The sequence below is a fragment of the Brassica napus genome, chromosome C9 (genome assembly GCF_020379485.1).
Source record: "Brassica napus cultivar Da-Ae chromosome C9, Da-Ae, whole genome shotgun sequence".
Taxonomy (NCBI): domain Eukaryota; kingdom Viridiplantae; phylum Streptophyta; class Magnoliopsida; order Brassicales; family Brassicaceae; genus Brassica; species Brassica napus.
In genome coordinates, this window is record NC_063452.1 from 23,654,078 (window position 1) to 23,676,561 (window position 22,484).

General features: G+C 40.8%; 7 protein-coding genes across 9 annotated transcripts; 3 read left to right on the forward strand and 4 right to left on the reverse strand.

Annotated features, from left to right (window-relative positions):
• Nucleotides 1-5,924: 5,924 nt before the first annotated feature.
• Nucleotides 5,925-6,953, reverse strand: BNAC09G20310D. Its single transcript, XM_013858599.3, has 2 exons — nucleotides 6,554-6,953; nucleotides 5,925-6,468 (listed from the first exon to the last, which is right to left on the reverse strand). The coding sequence occupies exons 1-2, from the start codon at nucleotides 6,756-6,758 to the stop codon at nucleotides 6,176-6,178; spliced, it is 498 nt and encodes a 165-aa protein (XP_013714053.1). The 5' UTR covers nucleotides 6,759-6,953; the 3' UTR covers nucleotides 5,925-6,175.
• Nucleotides 6,954-7,241: 288 nt separating this feature from the next.
• LOC106417032 lies at nucleotides 7,242-12,739 on the reverse strand. Its single transcript, XM_013857897.2, has 3 exons — nucleotides 10,918-12,739; nucleotides 8,355-10,715; nucleotides 7,242-8,164 (listed from the first exon to the last, which is right to left on the reverse strand). The coding sequence occupies exons 1-3, from the start codon at nucleotides 12,737-12,739 to the stop codon at nucleotides 7,242-7,244; spliced, it is 5,106 nt and encodes a 1,701-aa protein (XP_013713351.1).
• Nucleotides 12,740-14,451: 1,712 nt separating this feature from the next.
• On the forward strand, nucleotides 14,452-15,234 carry LOC106418178 (nuclear transcription factor Y subunit B-2). The gene has a single exon (XM_022710134.2). The coding sequence runs from the start codon at nucleotides 14,452-14,454 to the stop codon at nucleotides 15,013-15,015; it is 564 nt and encodes a 187-aa protein (XP_022565855.1). The 3' UTR covers nucleotides 15,016-15,234.
• On the reverse strand, nucleotides 15,206-17,397 carry LOC106418176 (nudix hydrolase 2). Of its 2 annotated transcripts, XM_048768494.1 has the most exons (9): nucleotides 17,277-17,397; nucleotides 17,161-17,203; nucleotides 16,706-17,026; nucleotides 16,329-16,394; nucleotides 16,093-16,230; nucleotides 15,873-16,001; nucleotides 15,757-15,791; nucleotides 15,566-15,674; nucleotides 15,206-15,493 (listed from the first exon to the last, which is right to left on the reverse strand). In XM_048768494.1, the coding sequence occupies exons 3-9, from the start codon at nucleotides 17,024-17,026 to the stop codon at nucleotides 15,305-15,307; spliced, it is 987 nt and encodes a 328-aa protein (XP_048624451.1). In that variant the 5' UTR covers nucleotides 17,161-17,203; nucleotides 17,277-17,397; the 3' UTR covers nucleotides 15,206-15,304. The 2 variants fall into 2 exon arrangements, with proteins under 2 accessions (XP_048624451.1, XP_013714294.1); XM_013858840.3 differs by lacking the exon at nucleotides 17,161-17,203 and having other exon boundaries at nucleotides 17,277-17,379.
• LOC106418177 (nuclear transcription factor Y subunit B-6) lies at nucleotides 17,146-20,010 on the forward strand. Of its 2 annotated transcripts, none has more exons than XM_048768495.1 (4): nucleotides 17,146-17,875; nucleotides 17,942-18,093; nucleotides 18,504-19,194; nucleotides 19,267-20,010. In XM_048768495.1, the coding sequence occupies exons 3-4, from the start codon at nucleotides 19,134-19,136 to the stop codon at nucleotides 19,827-19,829; spliced, it is 624 nt and encodes a 207-aa protein (XP_048624452.1). In that variant the 5' UTR covers nucleotides 17,146-17,875; nucleotides 17,942-18,093; nucleotides 18,504-19,133; the 3' UTR covers nucleotides 19,830-20,010. The 2 variants fall into 2 exon arrangements, with proteins under 2 accessions (XP_048624452.1, XP_013714298.1); XM_013858844.3 differs by having other exon boundaries at nucleotides 19,285-20,010.
• LOC106418179 lies at nucleotides 17,685-18,784 on the forward strand. The gene is made up of 4 exons (XM_022709345.1): nucleotides 17,685-17,875; nucleotides 17,932-18,093; nucleotides 18,504-18,559; nucleotides 18,633-18,784. The coding sequence occupies exons 1-4, from the start codon at nucleotides 17,685-17,687 to the stop codon at nucleotides 18,782-18,784; spliced, it is 561 nt and encodes a 186-aa protein (XP_022565066.1).
• On the reverse strand, nucleotides 19,885-21,395 carry LOC106418174 (tRNA (guanine(9)-N1)-methyltransferase). The gene is made up of 3 exons (XM_013858837.3): nucleotides 20,862-21,395; nucleotides 20,398-20,757; nucleotides 19,885-20,276 (listed from the first exon to the last, which is right to left on the reverse strand). The coding sequence occupies exons 1-3, from the start codon at nucleotides 21,312-21,314 to the stop codon at nucleotides 20,052-20,054; spliced, it is 1,038 nt and encodes a 345-aa protein (XP_013714291.2). The 5' UTR covers nucleotides 21,315-21,395; the 3' UTR covers nucleotides 19,885-20,051.
• Between the last annotated feature and the right edge of the window lie 1,089 nt (nucleotides 21,396-22,484).

Consider the following 22,484-nt stretch of genomic DNA (forward strand, 5'->3'; position numbering starts at 1 on the left):
AGTTTAATAAAAAGCTTATAATATAATTAGATGGACCAACATATTTCTCTAATAATTCTAAAAATCATCCTAGTGATGACACGTGATTACGAAAAGAAGTCGTAATGTTTCACAAATAATATATAGGGGATTGTTACAACACATTGGTCTATATCACCAATCAATAATATATTCGCCCGTCCAACATTTAATCCCGACTTTAATAATTCGAATTACCAGCTATTTATTCAGTCAAGTATATTGTTTTCATTAAAGAAGGGACACCAAATGTTTGGTGACACATGGTATTGAATCTCTTCCACTAACCAAAGTACTTCATGGCTTGTAGCGTGTTTACAAACCATCTCTTAGAACATCTCTAACTCATTTTTATATTTATCTATATAATAGCATTGTGAGACAAAACTATTCTAATTTTACTCTATTTATTTTTCTAAAATAGATACTGCTATATTCTCTTCTATTTATATAAAATAAATAACATTTTATAAATTTTACTCCATATTTAAATATTGATATTTTAGAAAAATATATCAAAACAAATCTTATTTCTATAATAGAAAATTTTTTTATTTGAAGAGAAAAATAACAAAATACATTGAAGATAATCTTACGCTAGTTTATAAAGTTTCGACACAATAATTAAGGAAAAAATATTTTTTTTATTAAAGTTACCCTTTTTACATCAAAACATCATTGACAAAAACAAATTTTAACCAATAAAAATTATACTGAAAAATACAAAAAGTTATAAAAGCCAAATAACCTTAATTTTTTCATAGAAATTTGAAAACATCATTTTAATTGAAGAAAAAAAAGCCTAAAACAATATTTCTACTAAAACAGGAATATAAAAAATTTATCAAGTCTTTTTTTTTTGAACGTCAAAAAAAATTATTTCATTTACGGTTGTTCTATTAATACACTATATTAGAAATCAGCCTTACTAAATCGCGAATAAAATATGTCATACATGCTCAAATTTAGAAAGAGAAGAGGATGAACACTATAGTGGGTCCACTATTTTATAAATATTATTTAATGAAAAGCCTCACTAGTAAAATTAGGTTATGCATCCCAAAAAGTCTAACTGGGTCATAATAAAACCCCAAAACAATTTTTTTTTTGCGATCAACGTATACAGATAATCTCTGATCGGGTGAAACTCTCTTTCAGGATCTTGACATCTTCCAAATAATTAGCAAAAGATGGTCATTCTTCTGGTTTCGAAACCATCTTCACCAATTGAGAACAATCTGTTGCAAGCGTAACATGAAATTGACGTAAATTCTTCATACGTTCTATTGCCCAGAGTAACGCTTCTATCTCCGCATGAAGGCAAAAGAGACTAGCCCTAACATTCCTCGCCCCCAACAATCCATCAAATCCTTCTAAGGTGTTGAACCAACCTTGTCCTCAAAAGGTATCACCCTCTTTCCATGAGCCATCTGTAAAAAACCATCTTCCTAGAATTGACGGCAGGATCCTATCCACTATTTGTGGTATTGTCTTATGTTCATTCAATATTTGTGCATCAGTCCACAGTGTTGATTCTGTTTCTGCCAATTTATGCGTATCCATAGGATCCATATCTAGATTACTAACACTACAAGAAAACATGAGATTAACGACAACGGTATTCCTCGTGAGTTCGTCGTAAAAGAGGCTTTACGAGGAATTAGCGAGGAAACACGTTTCGTCGTTACTCGTTCGTCATAACGCATATTTCATCGCCAATTCGTCGTAACTTAGCGTGGAAAACATTTCGTCGTAGAGACGAAGTACATCATTTCGTCGTAAAGACCACGTAATCATTCCACGTAAGGAAGTCGCTATATTTCCTGGTAAATACCTCGAAAGGTATTCCTCGTAAATTACACGTAAATATCTTGAAAGTATTTCCTCGTAAAATACACGTAAATACCTCGAAAATATTTTCTTGTAAAATACTCGTTTAACCTTCCTCGTCATTTCCTCGTAAAATTTCCACGTAAATAAGTCATAATTTAGCTACGAATTTACTTCGTTTTTTTTATTTTACAGAATTAAAAAATATAATTACAAAAAATAATTAAAATTATTTAATTTATTAATAAAATAAAATTAAATGAATAATTAAAAAAAATTAAAATTTCAAAAAATTTACCTTCTCGTAAATCTTATCCACTTCAAGTGTGGATAAGGTGACAGATAATCCGTCGGTGGACTGCTGGGTCAGCTGGGTCTGGCGGTCGTCAACCCGAGCAACCAAGTCGTTGAAAATTTGCTCGGACTTGCCATCTAGAAATTGGCCCACCTTGTTCTTGTGGGTCCTCTCGTAAAGTTGCAAAAGATACGGGAGAACTCCCGTCTCTTTGGCCTAAAAAACATTTAAGAAAGTTAGAATATATATATATATATATATATATAAAATAATTAAATAAAATATTTAATTATCATTTCCAAACGGACACCGGCGTGGGGTTTTTGGCCCGTAGAGTGAAGCATCGGCCCGTGGCCGTGCTCATCTACCGTGTTATGGGAGGTAGAGCAAGACTGGGCGATTCTGATGGCGTCAGGATCCCGCCAATAACGGATGAGGCCATCCCACACATCTGTGGTGAGCTCAGCGGGTTTGCCACGCTCATACCCATTCACGATTCAGTCACCCTTCCAGTTGGAGACCGTGTCTAACAAGCGAACTTTCGCCTTCGCGTAAAACACTTTCCTCACTCTCTCATTGACCCCAATGAACCAATGATATTTTTGCTATAAAAAAAATTAAATTAATAATTAGTTTTTTTTTTAAAAAAAATATATAAATCATGAAAAAATTAAAGTATATATATATAATTAATTAATAGTAACTTACAACGTAAATTTTGAACCACGTCTTTCTGACTTAGATCGGCGTCTTTTTTCTGTTCGGATGTGCCAAGGAGAAGTAACCTTTGATCGTGTCGGTTACGTCCGATGCAAGACATCTGTCAACCCCAAACCTGGAAAAAATAAATTTAAAGTATAAATTATTTTTTAATGTTATAAAAGAATTTGAAAAGAATTAAAAAATAATAATTAATATAACATACCACAAAGTTCCGTCCGGTCGGTCAGGGTCTATGACTGGTAAACCTTCTCTGCCTGGCTGACCGAGAAGGTCCTCGACAGTGTACTGCGAGTAAGGAGCACTCGGAGGCACCATCAAATCGGGATGAATCTCGATGGGCATCGGAGGAGCCATCGGAGGAGGCACAAGAGGAGGTATACGTCCTCACCCCTGTTGACCACAAATCCTTCAACTCTTTTATCAGTGGTTTTAGTAAAACATCCAGAGACCTTTTTGATGGTTCGGACCTGGTATTAATATGGTCAAGAATAGCAACTCCCGTTGCATGTACATCTCTGGTGGCAGGTTGTATGGCGTAAGAAAGACTGGCCACAATGAATATTGTCTCCCTGACATTCTAAATCCATTTGTGCATAATCCAAGATACACATTTCGGCTATTGCTAGCAAATTCCGGATGTACTTAGTTAAAATGTTTCCAGGCTCTTGCATCTGATGGATGAGTCATCTCACCATCCGTCTGAGTATGCTCGGCATGCCATCTCATCCCTCCGGCTGTCTGCTCAGATTGATACAATCTTTTCAATCTGTCTGTAATTGGTAGGTACCACATCCTTTGGTACGGTGCCCTATTACGTCCCCGTCCTTGCTGCTTGAATCGTGGCTTCTTGCAGAATCAACATTCTTCTAACTTCTCATCATACCCCCAGTAGATCATGCAGTTGTCGATGCAAACATCTATCATCTCCGAAGGTAACCCAAGACTATAAACCAGTTTCTGAATCTCATAATAAGAATTAGCAGACACATTGTCTTCCGGCAAAAACTCTTTAAACAAGTCTGCCCATTCATTCATGCAACTTTCAGGTAGATTGTGATCAGTTTTAATATTCATCATTCTAGCAGCCAACGACAATATAGAGAGACCTTCTCTACAACCACTGTGAAGTGGCTGATTCGCCGCATAAAACTTTTTTGCACCTGTGTTAGGTTCTTCATCTTCATCATGAGCTACGAATGCATCAGCTACCATATCATGAACCCTATCAAAATCTACCATCTGCTCCTCCTGATGGTAACTATGTTCATTATACAAATGACGACCAACCGGTTCTTCCTGAAAATTGCTATTACTACTACTAGCTTCATTCTAATCATAATTATAACCTTCTCCATGTTGAAACCAGATATAGTAATTTGGCGTGAAACCTCTATTTATTAAATGCTTCCAAACATTTTCACGATTTGCTAATTTCGAATTGTTGCATTTCCGACAAGGACAGAACATCTTACCGCTTTCTTGGGCGAGCAGTGTGGAATTTGCTTGATGCATAAATGCTTCACGATTTCAAACATTTTCACGATTTGCCAATTTCAAATTGTTGCATTTCCGACAATGACAGAACATCTTACCTCTTTCTTGGGCTAGCGGTGTGGAATCTGCTTGATGCATAAATGTCTCCAGCCCTGCAAGGTACTCTTTCGTCACTCTCCCGTTAGCATCTCTATGCATATATATTCACCTCCGCAACTCGAAAATATTTCCGGAGCCCGACATTTTTTTTCTTTCACGTTTTTTTCTTTTTCTTGTTGGTGTGTTTAAAATGATGTTCAAACGTCCATATTTATAGGAAATTTTTGAATCTGGTAGTTGTAATTTTGCTAGGAATTTACGACGAAATTTAGTTAGGTTGCCGAAAAAAAACGTGTTACAACTACAAAGTTGGTGGATTCAAAATTTCCTCGCTAAGTAGACATAAAATATTTCCTCGTAAAGTACACGCTACATTTACGTCGAGTTTACGAGGAAAGCGTATTTCCTCGTAAAAGCCACGTGACATTACATCGACTTTACGACGAAATGATTTCGTCGTCACTTTACGAGGAAATAACGTTGATTTTATATTTCCTCGTAAGTTCCTCGTAAAGTCATTAGTTTTCCTCGTTAAGTTTCCTCGCTAAACTTGTGTTTTCTTGTAGTGTAAAAACTTTATTATTCCTAGCTTTCCAGATGTACCATAGTATCCATGCAAACTGATGATCTTCCATCTGCGGGAAAACTCTCCAGAATAGATGATCCATGTTTGTGAAGAGAGAACTTGTTGGAAAAATAGTTGGATTTGATGGTATCTTCGAGAGAGCCCAAACTTGGATTGCTGGAGGACATTAAAAAAACACATGGCTTATCGATTCCTCGTGGGTTTCACATCTTATACAACAAATATCCCCTCGTATTCCCCTCGCTTGTAAATTCTTCTTCAGTGTTATACACCTTGTCACTAATTGTCATAGGAAATGTTTTTACTTTGGTGGGCACCGTATTTTCTGGTAAACCAAAGTAGGATCCCATTCTTCCAAGATTCTCAATGCCCAAAATATCCTTTAATTCTTGTCTGAAGGATTCTTCAGTCTTATGTCTAAATTGAATTAAAGACTCATCAAAATTTATTAGCTGTCTCGAAACTGCTTCATATTCCTTTAAAATCCTAAGAATAAACCGCAAAACAATTTTTTAGCCTAAATAAGTATTCAAGCAGACTCCAGATTCTCTCTCTCTTTCCTCTACTCACTCTCTCACTTTCCCGCTCCAGAGGAAGAGGAAGAAGACCTAGAAAATTGAAATTCTTACTCACAGAGTCATATCGTCTCAACTATGGTTTATATTGTTCAATCGAAGCTATATCGGTTGAGTATTCTTCATTTGGGTATCAATCTGTGCATTCCTATTTGAAAAATTCGCATTTGTCTTTAGTCTCAATTTGTATAAACATGGATTTTGATCCCTTCCACATCAAACAATGAGTAAATCTTGAGAAATTGTGATTCACCGGAGGGAACATTTGAGATTTGTATCAGTTAAAAAAAAATAACATTTGAGATTTGTATAAATTTGACCGTACTGCTGTTTGTATCAAAATCATGAGAACCTTTACATATATTATCATCCAAACATCGTTCTTAATTACATTGTGGGACACATGAAAGAGAGACTCGACTTGGTTCTGTGACTGAAGCGCCAGCTAAACAAGTGAAGGACCATACAAAATGCTTTTTCACAGTGGATTTTTAAGAATTTTCATGTTTCTGTTTTAAATCTTTTTTTGAAAATGTTTGACACCACGCGAGCTTGCTATGATTTCAAACTGTGGCCCTGTAGCCTGATCTTCCCTGAGGTGTAGACACGGAAGCTGTTTGTAGAGGAAACAAGTTTGATGCGTTTGTGTGTATTGGTCGAATTGTGGTGGCATCTATAGAGCTCAGGCACATGTATTGGCTTGATGACACACGTGTTTTCCAAGTCTGGAATTGCGTGGAGCTGGGAAGGAAGATCGATTTCAAACTCTCCCAGATCATCAGTAACAGCTTTAATCCATTTGGATCTCCTTTTGTATCCAGTGTGACACTTGATGGCAACAGTAGCACCTGTATGTGAGGATTCATCATGTAAGTCTTCAGATGGAAACAACAAGCACAAGGACGCATGAATATAGACAGATAGATAAAACACCTGGAATAGCTATGGAGTGAAGGTGAGAAGGTGAAGTGTTGCAGATAAGTGATCCAGTGATGATCACAGAGGAGAGTTTTTGTTCACCGTAGCCAGCCATCTCCAGCATCTCTGTTCTGCTCCATATTTTCCCCGCAGCTGCAAAGGCTAGGTGGAACAAAAAGAAGAATAACAAGAAGCAACGTAGGATGAAGAAGCTTCTCATTGTTACTCAAAATGTTTAACTTTTTGTTTAACTAATGGAAGAAGCATAAGCATGTATGTGGGTGCATATATATAACAAGTTAAAAGTAAAGAAGAGGGGATGTATTTAAGGGTGAGAGTCTCTTTTGCGTGGCTTAAGCCTTCAGGTCACCCAGCTCTGTACGGCAGTCTTTTAATCAATATATCGAAGACCCTAGCTAATGCCTGACCTTAGATGATGAAAGGGCCATTCTTCTAAATGAATCAATCAAACCGTCGTTGAAAGAGAAAGAGAGACGGCACTTTGAAGCAATTACTGAGTGGTTCAACTTCATTTTCATATTTTTCGTATAAAGTATTTATTGTATTTTTTTTTTGCTAAAACTGTAAATATCATATAAATGAAAGTAGATTTTACAAAGAAAAAACTAGTGTTTGATCCATCATGGAAAAAAGAAGAAAAAACAAGATGGATCACCAATTTAAACCAAAAGAAAAGCATGCTTTATCTCAGCCATAACGCCATAAGGGAACTGAACCCCTTACGGTGCTTCTTGGCGGAGATAATGTTCTTCATCTCTCTATCTATGCTACGGAAAACAGTTGTCGCAGGCAGGGAAGTCTGATTATGAAAGAGGTTATTTCTCTGTTTCCATAGGTGAAAGATCACTGTGTGCGTAGCCAATTTCCTCAGGAGCCTTAGCTCCTTCGAGGTAGCAGCTCGAATCCATGATAGAAGCTCATACCATTCCGTGAACCTAGAGGAGGGAGGGTTACACCGGATCAGAACCTCTCGCCAGAAATCGCAACTGTACTCACAGGATAGTAAAACATGGTCCCTTGTCTCTAAATCTCTTGAACAGAACGGGCAATCAGCGGAGATCGGAATACCCCAAGACGCAAGCCTGGTTCTGGTGGGAAGGCGATCATAATTGGCAACCCACATTGTGAATGCGAGCTTCGGGACGGAACCTTTGAACCAAACGACATCCACCCAATCCTTGGTCTCTTCTCTAGGTCGCAGTACTTGCCACATTGTATCTGACCTGAAAATACATAAAGAGGAATCACCAGCAATCCATTCAACCATATCATCACAATCATGAGACAGAGGCAACGAAATAGTGGTGAGATAAGAGTGAAGATCAACTTCCTGTTGTGATCTAGGATGAGGTAGAACCCAATCTGATCCTCGCGTTGCATCAGCAACTACAACATCCTTTCCAATGCGCAGAGCTCTCGGACCCAGCGGCCCCAGATACGTGATTAGCTGGCCCAAGGGAGTCCAGACATCAAACCAGAAGCTAGCTGAGCGCCCATTACCCACAACAGTTTTACAGAACTGGAGTGCCAGAGGGCGAAGCTTCAGGAGCCTTTTCCAAGCCCAAGAATCGCTAACTGAAGCTTCAATGGACCAGAAGGATTTATCTTGGAGGTGTATGTTCCAATGCCACTCAACCCATAAAGAGGGAGTTTTAGAAAGGAGTAACCATATGAATTTTAGGCACAGGACCTGGTTCCAAACCGAGAAACTCCTCAGACCGAGCCCTCCTTCCTGCTTGGGTAAATAGACCGTAGACCAAGCTATTTTTCGTTAAACAACTTTTATCGATGTTACCTGACCATAAGAAACGAGCACAAAGAGCCTCAATAGCCTGAATGCAACCCTTCGGCAGCATGAACGCAGAGAGCCAGAACGTAACCGTGCCAAAAATTACAGTCCTGAGGAGCTGTAGTCTACCGGCGAAAGAGAGGATTTTGGAAGCCCAAGATTGAAAAATCAAAGTTATCTTGTTGATTAGCGGAGAGTACTCTGAGATTTTGAGCTTCCGGCTCATAAGAGGGAGACCCAAATATCTAATAGGAAAATTCCCAGCCGGGAAGCCGTAACCCGTAATCGCCGTGGACTCTATAGGGTCAAGGCCAGCGGTGAACAACTCTGTCTTAGAAGTGTTCATGTGGAGACCAGACCATGAGGCAAAGTCATCCAAACATTCAGAGATGCCATGAAGGCTGTTGCTACTACCGTCGAAGAAAATCATCACATCATCCGCAAACATGAGATGAGAGATTTGAAGTTGGTCGGTTCTAGGATGATAATTAATATTACCAGCAGCGTATCTGGACGTTAACAGCCTAGAAAGACTCTCCATTGCTAGAACGAAGAGGTAGGGGGACAAGGGATCGCCTTGGCGGATCCCTTTACTACTTTTGAAGTAACCACTCGAGGATCCATTGACTGAGACCGAGAAAGACGCAGTGGAGATACATTCAGAGATAAGTCCGATGAAGCCTTCTGGGATTGCCAGAGCACGCAAGGAGGCAATGATAAAATCCCATCTAACACTATCAAATGCTTTCCGCAGATCAACCTTCAGCATTCCACGGGGAGTGATCACTTGAGTGTTATAACCATTGACCAGATCTGTCGCAAGTAGAACATTTTCCGCTAGGAGGCGTCCCGGAAGAAAGGCCGATTGGGATTTAGAAACCATAAGAGGGAGGATCTCCTTCAGCCGGGAAGCAAGAAGCTTAGAGATCACCTTGTACACAGTGTTGAGACAAGAAATTTGTCTAAAATCAGTAGTAAGAGACGCATTAGGCTTTTTCGGTATGAGCACCAGGGACGCTGCATTCCACTGCTTGAGGAGACGGCCTGATTGGAAGAATTCCAGAATGGCTTCAGTAACCTCCGGGCCAATCACTGACCAAACAGCAGTGAATAATTCAGTCGTGTAACCATCCGGTCCTCCCATTTTATTCTTGGGTAGAGAGAAGAAAGCATGTCTGATATCCTCTGAAGTGAAGCCTGCCTGAAACTTATCAACCTGCTCCACAGAGCATTTAAAATCAAAGAGTAGATCAAGGTCACTTTGGACAAACATGGGCTGAGATACTGCACTGCCAAGAAGGTCAGAGAAATAACCAACGCACAGGTTTTCAATACCCGCCTGAGAATCAATCTTTTCACCAGAATCCGCAAAAAGGTAGTGAATATGGTTGTGAGCCTGCCGCGAGGCAGCATATCTATGGAACAATCTGCTGTTGCCATCTCCCAAAGTAATCCAGTTAATGTGAGCTCTTTGAAAGAAGAAGGCAGCTTCAGCAGAAGATAATTCTTCCCATTCTTTCATAGCTTGGAGCTCAACGGAAGCATTTAGCGGGTTAGGAGCAGACAGCATTGCGGACTGAGCGAGTAGCAGTTTAGTGTGAGCCTCTGCTGTCTTCCTCTCAATACCCGAGTAATTCTGGTGACTAAAAGTCCTGATACAATTCTTTAACATCTTAAGCTTGAAGGATAACCTAAACATTGCTAAACCCGTGACGTTGAAGGAAAACCAGTTGACACAAACCATAGCTAAGAAGTCCGGGTTCTGGTTAAGAAAGTTATAGAACCTGAAGGGTTTTTTCGTTCTAACCCGGCTGGGGTCCAGGCCAACTGACATAACAGCATGGTCTGAGAAATCAGGGCTGCCAAAAAGAGCAACCGAAGAAGGAAAAGCAGCGTACCAATCGCCATTAACAAGACATCTATCCAGCTTCTTGGCCACCGGAGCAGACTTCTGTTTATTCCACCAAGTGAAAGTAGTATCCCTGAAGTTGAGGTCGTCAAGACTTTCGTTGATGAGACATTTGTTAAAATCCCTGATTCTCTTGTCCATATTCAAGGAGAGAGGACTAGAGTGCTCAACCGGATCCCTGATCTGATTAAAGTCCCCAAGAAGAATCCATGGCTTTGTATCTAGATCGTAAGTTGCAGCAAGCGAGGCAATTTCCTCCCAGAGGCTTACCCGCTCAACCACATCATTGGAAGCGTAAATAATAGAGATGAAGAACTTCGACTGACAGGATGGCCAAGTTACTTCAGCCATGATCATCTGCAGCGACTTGTAGATAACCGAGACCAGAAGGGAAGGGTGCCATATGATCCATATTTTGCCAAGAGGCGAAAACCCGTAGTTATCATCAGACGACCATCCTGGAAAAAGGTCTGAGACAAACTTTTTCATCTTTGTCTGTTTCACATGAGTCTCAAGAAGACCACCAAAAAGAAGAGAATTTTTTCTGAACCATTTCCGTAAACCGCTGCGGTGGCTGAATTTATTCAGGCCGCGCACATTCCAGCAAAAAATGTCCGACGACATAAAATTAATTTATTTTGGGGCCCCTGCCCCGTTTACCTTTCTGACCTGAAAATCTCTTTTTGTTACGAACAACCTCAAAATCCGGCTCGTGGGTACTGAATTCTCCTTCCTCTAGCTCAGAATCTGAAGATTCCACATCAGACGAATCTGACTGAACATCAGAATGTGAGCCCCTAGAAGTCCCTGAGTCACACCTCAATAGCTCACGCTGAGGCAGTAGTGCTGTGCCACTTGACTCTCCTCTAACAGTATCTAGAGACGTCCCCAACTTAGAATGGAGCTGGATCTCAGTACGAGTTAGAACCACCTGAGGATCCAAAGGTTTAATAGGAGATTTAGATTCCAGAGGTTTAACTGGTACCTCAGGAGGCACTGGGCTAATACCACTGCCAATCAGAGGAGACTTGTTTGTTACGGGTGGATCCACAGCGGTCCACTTCTGTTTATCCTTAGACCTCCCGCGCCTTGTCTTCTTTCCCGGTGCATTCTGCTTGCCTTTAAGAGGGCAGTTAGCCTGCACATGGTTAGCAGCTTTGCATAGGGAACAAGTTTTAGGAGCAAGAGGACATCGTTTGGAGATGTGACCAATTTCCTTACAGGACTCGCAAACCGGGGGCATCCAAGGACTCGAGACCAAGACTCTGCAGATGTCGCCTGACTCGAACTGAACGTTAACTGCCTCAGGCAGAGGCTTCCTAGGATCAATGATGGTGAAAACTTTCGCCACCTCCAGGTTCGTTTTGTTAGCTGTCGAGGGGTGCAAGAATTTCGGATGACCCACCAGTCCTGCGATCCTCTCCAGACCATCCTCATTGAAGAACTGAAACGGAACCTTCCTAAGCTCCAGCCAAATAGGGGCAGAGGAGAGCTCAGGCTTAGCGGGGATAACACCCGGTTCCCATTTGTCGACGAACATGGTTTGGCCCTCAATATGCCAGAGTTTCTGTTTAATAACCATGTTTCTTGTTGCAGCGTTAGGTATGCGGAAGAGAAAGGCGAACCCCTCCATTTTAGAAACAACAATGTCCCGGTGGTATTTGCTCCATATTCCGTTGACAATGTTGTGTAATGTACCTTGAGACGGGGGTTCCGAGTAGAACTGCCCTAAGACCAAGGGCTCCCAAGACTTCCTGTTCTTCTCAATGACTGAGTTCGGAATCTTAATGCAAGCCTCCCCCGAAGGTAACGTAAAGGGTTCTCCTTTCTTGGATAGACGTGTGCCGATTCCTTTCGCGTGGTCACACCAGGTATCACCAGGAGCCGCATTGCTCGTGGCTGAGACGTTTAGACCCACATCTGAACCTGTCAGAGCTAAACCTGCATCCACGACACCTTTATCACCTGCAACAACCACTTCAGAGGAGACTGTGGGTGCGGCATCTAACACTATATCTGATTGTGAGCTCAAACATGGGGATTTGGCATCAACAGTAGGTAGGTTTGAAGGCCTGCAAGGAGCGTCCTTTACGACACTGGTTGCAGGATTTACCGGGGGAGAAACAGAGGGGCTCGGCTGTGGAGTAGCAGAGCTCGACTCAGATCTATTCGCATGGGCTTCATCACGCGCGGGGGATGGATCAGCCGACGAGACGGCGATCACAAACTCAGCAGACGGAGCCTTAGCAGATTGGGGAACTGGGTCTGACTTCTCAATCGATTGTTGAGCAACCTCATCAGCTGGGAGGCTGATTAGTGCATCAGAAACAGTCGCGGAGGGAAGAGACAGGGCCAACCCGTCAATCTTGGGAGAAGGAGATTTCAACGGAGGAGGCGACTTCGCCGGAGGAGGAGATTTCGCCGGAGGAGATGGCTTCGAGGACTTTGAAGCCGTAGGTTTCTTAGGCTTCTTCTTCGTCATCAGCTTCACCGGTGACGGAGAGGAGGAAAGGCTGTGGATCCGGCGCCGGATGAGACGCCGGTGAGCCGCTGAGAGTGTCGGCACTTTGTCGGAGAAAATCGCCAATCGCACTTTAGAGGAGAGAGAAAGTTACCGTTTTTTCATTAAAAAGATGTTATACTCATATTTATTGTATTTGGTGCAACGTTTGTATGTAACGTGACGTTCCTCCTTTTCTTTATAAGTTAGGTAGCTTTTTTATTTTTCTTTTATATAAGAAACAGTTTGCGATGGAGTGGGAACAAAAGAATTCAAGCCTACCCCCAACAATACTCTCTCAAGTCTCATCCACATCTCAACATTCAACAAACACTCGAGAGCCTACTGATTTCGCTTTTGTGAGTTTGGTCGTCGCCATGTGGCGGCATATATAGTCGTTGGAGTCAGCACTATGAAGTGCGTCTAAGGTTATGTTGACCAACCAAACCTTAATTTCTCAAATTTTAATAATTACCCTTTGTTTCTGGATAAATGTCACTTTATCATTTTTTCTTGTTACATAAAAAGTGTCATTCGAAGATATCAATGCAATTTATAATCACTTTCAGCTAAATATTAATTGTAAAATGTATTATTCTATAAATAAATTTGTTTATCTCAAATACTGTGGATTAACTTGTTGTAATTATTGAAAACATAAATATATCTCAATCATTTTTTTAATATGTGCGAAAAATATTTAAGTGACACTCTTTATGAAACGGAAGGAGTAATAACTTTGAGAAGTATTAAAATAATACTTACTTAAAAAAATTAATAGTAACAAAACTTAAAATTCTCAAATTTAATTACTAAAAAGTAGTAACAAAAAAACTAAGAAAATAAAAAGTGTGGGCCAAAAGAACGTACAGATCCATTTTCTTGCTTACCCTTTAAATTCGACAACTGAATATCTTGGCCCATTAGATTTCCAGGTGGGATAACCAGTAATTATGTCATTAGGAGACTAATACAGCTGGAGCTGGGTGATTATAGTTCGTTAATCACGCGCGTAGAAAAGCAAACAATGGTGGGCTCAACGGAGCAGATCAAGACCATTAAATGTGGGAAACTCAGACCCTTTCTCTTACAGCTGTCTGATCTGATTGGTCGATCCAGTTTGATTGCAATGAACCGCACCACACCCACATCCAACCCCTATTCATCACAAATTAAATAATAAAAATATAAGACATTAAAAGAAGAAAGGTAAAATTGACCGATAGGTCGTTGAGTGGCAGTTACCCACTGTCTCCCTAACGCCTTCATCTCCCTCTCCGTGTCCTCCACGCTCCTGTTCCACCCATTATCTGTGTTGACCACTCTCTTCTTCTGCGCGTGAGTATTATCTTTAACAGACAAAAGGTGGGCCGGGTCCAGTAACGGTCCACAACACGTGGCAGAGCGTTAAAGGGCTATTTATCTCTCATTCCAATCCGACGGTTCAGCACGTATCCAACTGTCAGAACCTTATCAGTAAACGGACGGTCGAAAACGAACTCACGTGTCAAGTGAACAGAAGACGTGCTTCCTCGCTTTATAAAACGCTCCGACGACTCATTCACCACTCTGTACTATCTCAGCCGACACTTGGAACTTGTCTCTAAAACCCTAGTCTTCTCGCTTCCGTCTCAAGTCAACCACTGAGTCTTGCCATCTATACTTGAATAAAGTTTTGATTTTTAATTTTCAGAATGGGAGATTCCGACAGAGATTCCGGCGGAGGACAAACCGGGAACAACCAAAACGGACAGTCTTCCCTGTCTCCGCGAGAGCAAGACAGGTTCCTCCCGATCGCTAACGTGAGCCGGATCATGAAGAAAGCTTTGCCAGCAAACGCCAAGATCTCCAAAGACGCTAAAGAGACGATGCAGGAGTGCGTCTCCGAGTTTATAAGCTTCGTCACCGGAGAGGCCTCGGATAAGTGTCAGAAGGAGAAGAGGAAGACGATCAACGGCGACGATTTGCTTTGGGCTATGACCACTCTAGGGTTTGAGGATTATGTTGAACCACTTAAAGTTTACTTGCAGAGGTTTAGGGAGATCGAAGGGGAGAGGACTGGACTTGGGAGGCCGCAGACTGGTGGTGAAGCTGGGGAGCATCAGAGAGACGGTGGTGTCGGCGACGGCGGTGGAGGATACTACGGTGGTGGGATGGGGATGCAGTATCAACAGCATCATCAGTTTCTTCATCAGCAGAACCATATGTATGGGTCCACAGGCGGTGGTGGCGGCGGCCACAGTGGAGGAAGGAGTTAAAAAGATTTGGTGAAGTGGATCTTTGTATATAGAGATACATATATACTCATCAAAGTATTTTAAGTAATCATGTTGGCTTATGTAAAAATATGATTTTGGGGCTTGTGTAAAAGAGGAACAAGTGTGTTTGAAAACAAATAGGAATCTGCTCCGTTTGATCTTTGTATTTAACTATTGGATTTGAATAGCATTGAATGCAAATGTTTTCGCTTAAGATAATTCAAATGTCAAAATGCTTAACATAGAGCAGAGAAAACAACTTTGATTTGCTTCTTGTGGGAAAAGAATGTTATTGGCGAGAACTGAGGTCGCGGTTGTTGAAGTACAAGTTGCCTTGTAGATCAGGTGCAGAGACGGGGAGAGGAGTGAAGCCTTCGTAGTGTCCGTTGGTTTTAGCAGAGCAAATGTCTGTCATATACCTTAACAGCTCATGGTTCTGTACGAATGGTTGCTTGTTGTATTCCCCCCATGGCATCCACTGCAGAAAGAGAAGAGGATTGTAAGTGTTTTGGTGGTCGAAGAGAGTCATTGAAAGGATGGAGAATGTTACCTGAGCTGCCTCTATCTCAGACTCTTGTGCATTGATCTCCAGAGAAAGAGGCTTCATCATGCAGACGAAGAACAGATCTGACTTTTCAAAGAAAGCTTTGTGGGTCTGTCTGCCAAGATTTAAAAACAGACAAGACTCAGTTATGTTGTTGCAATATAAGCAGATGATTGTGGTGGTTTTGGAGATGGAACCTGAAAGCCAATACTTGGACAAACTCTGTATCCACCTAAGAAAAACAAATGATCAAAGAGTGGGGATTAGCTCTTGGGTCTCAATGTAAAAAAATGTATAAGGTGGAAAGGCTTACTCCTGTCTCCTCTTTCACCTCTCTGACCGAGCCATCATGGATGTATTCTCCCTCATTGACTACTCCGGTGGGGAACTTCCAGATACCTTGGCCTTTAAATCTTCCTGTCTTCTCTTGAACCACTAGCACCTTTGGATTCAAAACACAGAAACAGAGATGTGATCAAAGTCTTGGACATGTTCCAAAAAAAAAACACACTGAAAATCTCATCTCATCTCACCTCTTTCTTGTGGTTTAGAACAAAGGCGGCTATGCCAACACGGTGAGATGCATTGGAAGGAAGGGTATGGTCTTGTTTGGGAATCCAATACACAAGCATCAAGTAGTTTTTCTCCGCGTGATGAAACCAGAATCCCTCCTACTCATCATAAACCACAACCCAACCAGTTTGTTATACAAAGAATCACCAAACAATTAACAAAGGAGTCTGAAGAAATCTGTTAATAACAACAACACCTTAACAGCAGTTTCAGCAAGACCGATAAGCTGCCTCGGCAATTTGATCCACACTCCCTTCTTTCCCTGTGTACACAAAGACACATTAGATCAGTTCAAAAGAGCATATGACAAAGACAAGTCTAGTGGGAAAGTTGATTTCACTTTCTCCATTATCTTTTCTTGAAAAGAGAATACACTTTCTTTGCAGCAAAAAGGTAACACAAAGAGTCTCTCTGGCCCGCAGCATTAGCAATACAATAATTGTCATGAAGAGAGAGAGAGTGACATCCATCCACACATTAATCACCACAACTTTTTCAATGATTCTATTGGAAACGACCGGTTATTTACAAACTCTGTCTAGATAGAAGAGAGAGAGAGAGAAAGAGAGTAACCTGAAGAGTCCAGTTAGAGAGAGAGGATCTGAGAAGTGCAGAGAAGGCAGAAGGATCCATGGGACGACTCATCTCCGTCATCACGCCACCGTACTTGTCTTCAACAGCCGGAAGCATTGTAACACCACCGTTTGCCTCCTCTCCAACCATCGGATCCGTGGAGGAAGCGGCCATGAATCTGCTCCTCGACAGGGAGTAACTGCGAAACGCAGAGAACCCATCAGCCGGAAAACGTAGAAACTGGGGAGAACGTAGACATCCATCACATGGCTTCATCAGCAATCTGATTAAACCATGGCTTTTCGCCATATGGCTAATCATCTTTCCGACAAGAAAAAAAAAAAGAAGAAGAAGACAACTTTAAAACTCAATCACACATGATCTGGTCTTATTACTCCCTCAATTCACAACCACAAGTTTCATTTTACGATGTAAATAGAAACAAACACACTTACCTTTCCCAAAACGTATGAAATCAATTAAAAAGGAAGGAACTTTCTGCATCAAATTCTATTTTTTAAACCATCTGTCAACATACAAAAAAAAAGGTAATACTTTTTTAGTTTCAAACCTTTGAGGTTTAAGGTCAAAAGAGTGTATGATAGAAGAAACGAGTTTGCTCAGATCAATGCTACAGTTGTATATTCTCAATCTTTAATAATATGATAATCTCTAACTTCTCTGGCAAAGGTGTATGTGATATAGTGTCGGGCTGTGCTGAGCCACAAGACAAAAAAAGTGTTTGGCTTGGCTTGGCTTGTCCACGAAACAGATACAAATCCGTGACGCGTAAGAAAACGACTCGAGTGAAGGATACATACAATGGAAGTTATCTTGCTTGTTTGAGGGTACAAAGGTAAAACTACACAGAGTCGGATCAAAGTTTTCGTTTTTACCCTTTTGAACTGTTTTCTTTTTTTTACTTGGTTCGGTCGGATTCTTTCACGCCGCCCATTTTTCAAATTTTGACCTTTTGCTTATGGAACTTCTCGCCGGTAACTGTCGGAAACGAGTCGGCGGTGACTTTGACAAGATGTTGACGCATTCGATGAGTGTGACTAGATGTATGGTACTTACAGTAGCCGTTCACCGAGAGAACTCAAGGAACGACGACGTTTTGGCTACGCTGGCAGGCTTGGCGTCGCCTCCTCAGAAACTCGAACCCATCAGGTGCGTTGTTAAGCCTCTGTCAGAGGATAAACATCCTCTGGATATTCTCACTGGAGGTCTGGACAGGCTGCCGGAGACCGCTGCTTCGAGGCTATACTTTGGGATGACGTGGAGGAAAGCGGTCAGTTGACGCGCGGGTTTGCAAAGGGTGAGCTCGAAATGGAGATTCAAGGTCGAGTCTCCAGAGATGGCACGTCTTGGGATGTTGTGTCTCTGAGGTAAAACAAAACGAGTCGAGAGCTTTGTGGTTCGGTTGGTCACACTGCGAAAAGCCTAATTAATTTTGAGGTTTATTAGAGAAGCTACACACATTCTTGTTCTCTCTAGATGTTTGGCTTTGTGGTATCATTTGATTTTAGATTGGTTTTAACATCACAACCTTTTACAGAGGTTGTTTATTCGGGCCTGAGTGTTGTGTATATACCACTTCTAAGCACTATTAGTGTACATGTAGTTCTTTGATTCTAGATGACATTTTGCTACCTTAATAGGTGTAGCAAATATTTGTTTTATTTGCTGAGCTAGGAAGAGTTAAGTTTTCATTCTCTAGATATAGTGAATTGTGTTACATTCTTTGAGTTTTGACAAACCACTTTCAAGATTAATGAATATTTTATTTGTTTGGCAGCTCGTCTGTTGATCGCGATGAACACTCTTCCCCACCAGGGACTCTTGGAGAAGCTGGTGGGTAGTATTGATGAAACGGCAAGAGAAGATGCATAACCAACTGATTAAGGTAGTGGACAATATGGAGCAGGAGAGAGAATACACAGGGAAGAAGCTTGGAGGCAACAAGAAATTGAGAGGATAAAAGAGACACGCAAGCAAGAGATGTCACGCAGCTCGTCTCTCATCTCTTTCATCAAAAGCGTTATTGGTGAAGAGATCGAGATCACTAACCTCTCTTAACAATGTGAATGGGCTCAGACACAAGGAGGTGTAAGATTAGGTTCTCGAGTTTTGTAATATTTTGGTTTAATTAAATCTACCACACTTTGTATTTTTACGGTATTGTGTTTATAAGTTTCGAAATAAAGACAAAAAAGGGTTTGGTGATTGGGATCTTGTAACGCCTGTGGGAGACGAAAAGGATCATCGGTTACATCGACTGTGACTGACACGTTCTTGAGCTTGTGAGGTCTGCAATTACATATGCTGACACTTGCTTCCACTTTTCTTTTCTTCTTTCTATCTCTCTTTCTCTTCTTGTTTTCTTCAAATGCACAAACACAAGCTCGTGTGAGTTTGAAGAAAGGATATGGAACGAGGAGGCTTCCATGGCTACGGCAAGTTCTCCCTCAACACCACCACCAATCCAGGTACTGTTACTTTCAGTTGCATGTGAAAAACATTCTCTGCTATATTCATTCTTCCATTGTCATGTTTAAGAGGGAAGCTTTTGATGGCAGAGAGCGGCATGCAGCTATCAGAACTCAACCAGCCTACCAAAACCGCTGACGGCGGCCAAGAGGAGTGCACGGTGAGAGAGCAAGACAGGTTCATGCCTATCGCCAACGTCATACGGATCATGCGGAGGATCTTACCTGCTCACGCCAAGATCTCTGACGACTCCAAGGAGACGATCCAAGAGTGTGTCTCCGAGTACATCAGCTTCGTAACAGGGGAAGCCAATGAGCGTTGCCAGCGGGAACAGCGCAAGACCATCACTGCCGAGGATGTCTTGTGGGCAATGAGCAAGCTCGGTTTTGATGATTACATTGAACCCTTAACATTATACCTCCACCGCTACAGAGAGCTGGAGGGTGATAGAGGAGTAAACTGCGGTGCTGGATCCGTTTGTATGACCAATGGCATGGTGGTCAAGAGGCCTAATGGTACCATGGCTGAGTATGGAGCCTACATGGCACCGTACCATTATCGTCATCAGAACGGGTTTGCTTACAGTGGTAACGAACCTAATTCTAAAATGGGTGGTTCATCATCTAGTTTTTGAACACAGTTTTCAAGCAAAAAAAAACAATGATGCTTTGTCTCTATGTATCTTCTCCTTGAACGAACCTAGTGTTTTCAATTGATCTTTTCTTGTGATAAACTGTGTCAATAAAGCATTAGGTTCCAAACAGCACGATTGTGATCATGACTCAACATAAATAAAAGGACTTAAACATTCAAAATTCAAATTCTCAGCTACAGAACAGATATGCATAATCTTCATCTAGCTACCACTTTCCAGAGGAGCTTCAACGCATACCTTTTTCCTCTCAAGAAGATCATCTTCCTCTTGATGCTCTTCAGAGAGAGGTTCCGGTTTCGAACAGTCTACTACAGGATCAACTCCAGTTCGTTTCCTCTGTGGAATCACAGTGAAGAAGGATGTTTTCCAGTCCCTCGTCTCAAGAAACTTGACGAGTATCTCCAAAACTTGGTTCACAGTGAGAACCTAAATCAATCAACAAAAAAACAAAACTCACAATAAAGTTTTGCTAAGACAAGTATATGCAACAAAAAAAAAAAGAGCAAATGCAGTAGAGCTTAATGAGACAACTGAAGTGGGAGCATACCTGAGAACTGGACATTTTCATATACTCTCCTATAGGAAGTTTAGCTGTTTTAATGCCTTGTTCTTGTGCCTTGTTCATGGTGATCCCTTTGAACCGGTTCCGATCCACCAAGCCACCAATAATGTAGATATCCTTGGGGTCAAGATCCTCTAAAATGGTTTCAGAGTCCGCAGTAAGGTACACCAGATTCTCTTTTCGATCAGCCATAGCCTCAATATAACACCTACTCTCCTTCTCTATAAACCATTTCTCGAAACCTGGAAGCCTATCGAGCTGAGTGCTCATCTCCCCTTGAACTCCCGTTAGCCACAGATGACAAGGAGAAGAGCTTCTCCCATTCACCGCATAGCAATACATTATCTGAATATTTACAAAACCAATCAATAACCATACAAGAAGGAACCAAAGTTTGAAGCTTTGCATACAAGAACGCAGTAAAGTTTGGAACTTTAGCATGACCCCACCTGCTGAACGAGGCTGGAGATCTCAGACTCGGACATGAGATGCGCGAAGTCGACATCTATTACGATGTTCTGTCCGATTTCTTTAGCTTTGGTGAGCCTCTCCATCTTCTTCTCTTTCTCCTCTGACCTCTTCTCCATTCTCTCCTTTCTGAGACTCCTCCTCGACTCAATCAGCTTCAGCCTCTCTTCCTCGGTGGCGTTGGCTAGCGTCTCTTCCCACTCCTTGTGCTTTCTCTCGCCTTCTTTCCTCTTGTGCTCCTTCTCTTGCGCCTTCTTCTCCGCTTTCTTCGCTTCGTATCTTTGCTGCTTCAGTTGCTTCTTCTGGGCGTTCTTAGAGAGAGGCTTCTCTTCCGCCGGAGGGGGAGGGGAGAGGTTGACCGGAGCCGGTTCGGAATCTGGTTTAAGGTGGTTAGCGAGGCTGTCGTTGTCGTCATTTTCCGTAGCCGCCGCCATTGCCGCGAAACGCAAGAGAGTAGAGGTCTAAAGAAAGGGGAACCGGTATGCGCCACTTCGAAACGGCGTCGTTTTAGGAAATACTTGGCTTTTCACAACCCATTCATAAGGCCCACTAATGAAAGGTTTTGGTTGGGGCTTACGGATTTCCAAAAATATCTAAAATATAAAAAATATTACTTGTGTTAATAATTATAATAATCTAAATCTTCAAAATTATTTGTTATTTTAAATTATTTTGAGTATTTTTAGATATTTTTGATCATTTTAGAAATTTTTAAGACATTTATGAATATATCAAACCGATTTTAACTAGAATCATATATTTTGTTTAGTTTTATCTTTTAAATTTATTTAATTTAGCTTAGAGTTGTATTGGATAACTGGCATTTCGGTTAATTCATCTGGAGAAAATAAAATTTTAACAAGTGGATTCAAACATATTTAAAATTTTCAATTATTTTTAACAGATCCAACTGAATATTTTGAATTAAACTCGATCCAAAATTTAAAATATTCTAACGATACTAATTTCTCTAAATTCAAAGTATTCGATTTGAATCTAAATTGATACCTCTCCTGAATATGTTTGGTAGGGTGTTAAAAACTTATCTAAACTGAAGTGTTATTAACAGAGTCCGAACAGATAACTCAAAAATCGAAAAAAAAAATCTGAAAAAATATCCGAAAAAATTGATCCAAATATCTAAATTAATATGAAATGTAAATATTTGAAACGTAAATATATACCTAAAATATTCAATTCCATTGTAAATTTGATATGATATCTAAAAGTAAGTATTTAAAATTTTTAATAAATATTTTAAATGTTTAATTCTATATAAGTAAGTATTTATTATTTTGTGTGCTTTTAAATTTTAGATTTTATTTTGGATATATCTGAACTAAGCTGATATAACAAAATCCGAACTATATATGATTATTTTATGAATTTAGGGTGTGATATAAATTAGAACTGAAAATATGTGTTATATTCGAACCTAATATGTACCCCTACAAATTTACTAGAATGAAACTTATGGTGTGATATATGCACCCAAAAAAAAAGGAAACTTTTGGTGTGATACAAATTTACTAGAATAGAATAAGACTTATAATGTGATACCTTAGTGTGTGTGGTATCTAAGTCCTTAGCAAGCAACCCCTTTT